Source organism: Galeopterus variegatus, unplaced genomic scaffold, assembly GCF_000696425.1.
Source record: "Galeopterus variegatus unplaced genomic scaffold, G_variegatus-3.0.2 Scaffold1114, whole genome shotgun sequence".
NCBI lineage: Eukaryota > Metazoa > Chordata > Mammalia > Dermoptera > Cynocephalidae > Galeopterus > Galeopterus variegatus.
In genome coordinates, this window is record NW_007727225.1 from 317,973 (window position 1) to 322,540 (window position 4,568).

The 4,568-nt window shown below is 34.5% G+C and overlaps 1 protein-coding gene across 1 annotated transcript in view; it reads right to left on the reverse strand.

Annotated features, from left to right (window-relative positions):
• LOC103592253 (dihydropyrimidine dehydrogenase [NADP(+)]-like) overlaps positions 1-4,568 on the reverse strand; it is a 156,572-nt gene that overhangs the window by 23,697 nt on the left and 128,307 nt on the right. Inside the window, exon 4 of the mRNA XM_008574898.1 lies at positions 406-549. Within this exon, the coding sequence (XP_008573120.1) occupies positions 406-549 (144 nt within the window). The remainder of the gene's footprint in view (positions 1-405; positions 550-4,568) is intronic.

The window sequence follows — 4,568 nt, forward strand, 5'->3', positions numbered from 1 at the left end:
GCGGGAACCGGTCTGTATGTGGGATCCGAACCCTCAGCGGGAGCGCCACCGTGCTCCCAAGCGGCACACTGTAGCAGTGCGCCACCGGGCCGGCCCTTAAAATATTTTTTAAATGACTATGAGAAAACAAAAAATTCACCTTAATATCTTCTGAGAAAACAATAAGAGGTCTATACAAAAATTTCTGTAAAACACATGCTTGACATTGCTCTAAAAAGTATAAAATATACTAATAAAAGAGGTTATTCTATTATTTAAATGCATTTTTTACCTGAAACAGAACTTTTAAAACTTTCAGTATATTTGTAAAACAAAATCAGTGATACATTTATACAGCAAATAAACATTTAAACTATATTTGTGTATTTAAGCAGTGAAATAGACATTTATACATTTAATTTTTACCTTGATGGTAGGAATAGGCTTTTGGGGGGTAAAATAATTTCTTTCAAGCGGTGAGAAAGCTGTATTTTGTTCTTTCAGTCTAATCTTGTGTTCTGCTATGATTTTCTTGCGCTGCTCAAGATAAGGTCCAAAACTTGGCAGTTTCTAAAAGGAAAACACACAAATAAGAAAGCACATTAGTTCATAGCAGAGAAAGATGGGAGGGTACAAACACAGATATTATCAACAAACAAATGTGTGTTTGGGGATTGTTTTATGTATACTGTAACTAGGTATTAATTCATTCTTGGACCACTGGTCTTCTAGGTATCAGATTCCATTAATTATTAGAAAGAACAAAAGAGCACAATACCTTTACCAAATATGTATGTATTAGATATACAACTGTTAATTAAAATTTATTTCTAAATGGAATAAAGTTCAGATTTGGTAAACCAAATCTATTCACTTAAAACAATAGCTATTAGTTCAATAATTTGTTTTGTTTGTATAGACAAAAGTAAAACCTACTGATGCTTTTTTCCCCCTTCGTCAGGTTTTTAGCACAATATAGACACAGCGTAGTCCTTGACAAATGCCTTTGTCAATAACAAAGGTACTTTGCCAAAGTTCTAATTTGTGTCTCTATTTTATTGTGTTCAAATTCTTACCACATCTCTTTAAAGATTGTAACTAATGTTGATTGCAATTTACTGGAATAGCTGAAAAACAAAATGGTAAAAATATTGATTTCTCTGTACAGAAAATAAATTTTATTTTACACGAAGCAGGCAAAAATAGAAATGAAAAGCAGAGGAAATATCAGTGTTTAAACAAACCACATCAGTATTCAAAATCACATCATGGAGCTTTAAATCTCAAGGTTATTCAATTGTACTCTACGAAGTTCATTTAGAAATACCTGGGTGTCATGGAAAAATGCTAAGTGGTTTCAAGTTAACACAAAAATGCCCTTATACCATTCATTATCCCACAATGATTTCCTCTTCACTTTGTCCTTACCCTCTTCTAGAACCTTTGATCTTCACTTTTACTGACACATACTTCTAGTGAGAGACACCACTGAATTCCAAATGTTTTGTGTCAGCCTGTAACCTGGAATTGCTAGGTCTCTTTTATAAGACTGCAAAAACACCCTCTTTCTCCTGCAGAATAAAGCACATTTATCTAGCTGATGGAGGTTTGGAAAACTACAGCACTCCAAGGTCATCCTGATCTCTGACCTAGCAAGTACGTTGGTGAAAAAATCACACTTCTTTCGAAACACTGGCCTCCTCTTGCCAGGTTGCATAATACCCAAGAGAATGAGTTCTCCGGCCCTCTAGAGATCTCAGCAGAGTTGGGTAAACTAAGCTTAAACCATATTCCAATCAAGTCAAGTGGCAAACTGCAACTATAAATTTATATTAGCAAAGAATGTATTTATGTGGAAATATCTAAGACTGATACTTCCATTATCAATTCACTGTAATTATATCAACAAGTCAAGTAAACAGAAACAATGTTATGAATGCTGAATTAATTTATATACAATTAGAATAGAACTATGTATTTCATCTCTGCACCTTAATGCTTTCCTAAATTACAATATTTAATGCTTGCAGTAATATGAAATGATTCGATGGAGGAGGAGAACATTATGTATTTGTTTTACCATAAAACAAGTTATGCTGACTTATTAAAAGCATAAAATAAATAAGACCATAAAACAAATCCTCAATACTCATCACATATGTAAGCCTCCTTTATATAGAAAAGATAATCCTTGCTTGAAAAGTCCTTTTATGAAATGACTTTTTCCTGGGGCAGATGAGGTGTTATGGATTAAACTTGGTGCCAAAGAAATGCCCTTGGGGTCCAGATAACACCTCATAAGGTGGTGAACACATGTCCACATGATATAAATCTTGTCATAATGCCACTCTCTCCATGAATCTCTTACACATCAAGGGCACCTCAACCCTGATCTTATATACTTGAAGATTATCGGGAATGGGTTAAGTGTTGAAGCACATGACCTCTGGTTCCAGCAGACTCTCACGTTAGCAAGCGCCAGGAAACTCTGAACCATTACCTTGGCTCCCTGACTGGGTTTTTTTACCTTACTCAACACCGTCTAATTCCACCTAAGACTTTTGTAAAGGCTGTTAAAAAAACATTATTCCTGGAAATTTTGATATACTTTGCTTTAAACATAGATCAGAGGAGAATTTTTTTTTCCATTTAGCTTATTCTTTTCCAAATGGAGAGAAAGAATGCAGTTAAATTTAAACCATGATGATTTCAAATTGTTCCAACAATGGCAATAATAATGAGGATAATAATGACGATGAGGATGATGATGGTGAGGATTTGAAAATCGCTTGATGCCGAAAGGAATACAGCTTGAGTAAACATCCAACAGCCTATTTTCTGTAATTTTTTGCAATAGTTGACTACATTGGCCACATATAAATTTATGCCATGCAGACTTTCCATGATTAACAGTGCTATAACCCTAATGCACTAATCTTTTATAATTAGACCTAAGAAGGCATTCTCAATTTAACATAAAGATTACTATAGGATCTTCTCTGTGCATTGGTTAGAAGAATCCATGGACTTAAAGGAAAACTGTTGCCAAATTTTTCTTTAATTTGAAAGTGCACACACACACATAATATCAACGACTACTCCCTCAACCTTCCATCACTCATCTCCAGATCAAATTGGTTCATTTGTGTGTAACTCCTCACTGTCCTATGGAGATCCCAGAGGGTAAGGTATAGTACCAGCTTCCAAAACTTCAAGGCTGCCAGAGGCATTTTGCCTTCTTCATTAATATAAAAAAATTAAGTGCTTCAAAAAAAAATTATGTTGTATGTGTTTAAGTGGCTCTAGGATATTTGGATACTAAACACTTTAAAAGCTAAGTTTTCTGAAAACATAAAAAAGATCAAGTCTCTTCTACACCGGAGGATCACCTACATTTGGGCATACGTTTGTGTTCTAATATTTCCAAAACAAAACAAAAAATCAACAACGAAGCAAAACAAAGCTAAGAAAGAAGGAAGGTGAATGCACAGTTGGCCACTGTGTGTGTGTGTGCAATCAGTGGTGATGAATAAAGCATTTAGTTCAGATCTCTGCCTGAACATATAGTTAATTGATTTCCTATCGCAGGAGGAGAAGCAGCAGGGCCTGACAGAGCCAGCAGCAGGAGCTTTTCCTCTTTACTCATTATTTCCTTACAGAAAAAGTTGAAGCCTCAGGTAACTTAAAGTGAGAGGTTTTGCGCATCATGCTATATTTCTTAAACAAAGGAAAAAGTTCTTTAGGACTATCAAAAGCTGCCTTGTAACTGATGAACTGAATAGAGCTCAGAAATGGTGTGATTTTTGTTTCAATAGTTTCTCCAGGGATTCATCATTGATGAATTTTCTCTCACCAGAAACGCTAAATCCTACTCATTTAAAGATAACAGTATCTCCCATGAAAACTGTCTTTATCCAGATATAAAAAGCATTACGTTGCCGATAGAAAAGTGACAACATAATGAATCAACACTGATACCTTAAGCCAGCAAAGCTTTAAGGTAAAGAAGTCTATTTGGATTATAATTTATTCATGGATCAATCTAAAGGTAATTGAGCATATTATGAAGTAGAAAAGTGTTCTTGTTTCTAATAGAAGCAGGCACTTGTATCTTCCAGTTTAAATTGCATAATTTTTATGAGAACAGCAGTAAGTTGGCTAATAGCACTAGTCTACAGTGTTGTAATGAATCAACTCTATTTTCTTAATCATACTCTCTTATCTGATTGGAAACAATAATAGCAAGAAAAGTAATTACTTTGATATCTAAATGGTAATACATGAAAAAATAAAAGGATTTCAGGTATATATCACTTAGTATCTCTGTACACATATGTCACTCAGTGTTAACCTCAAGTCAATCAATCTCCTTTATACTTGTGTGTGTGTGTATGTGTGTATACACTGACAGACTGAAGGATAAGTTAGACGTAAAGGATATTTCACAACTATCTAGAAGTTGACCTTTTTTTTCTTTCAAAAGACATGTTCACATATACTATAGTTACAGTACTTATCAGTCTTTCGACGTTTATTCAACAAATACAATATCAAATGTCTACTCTGGGCCAGGAACTGTCCTGTGCTAC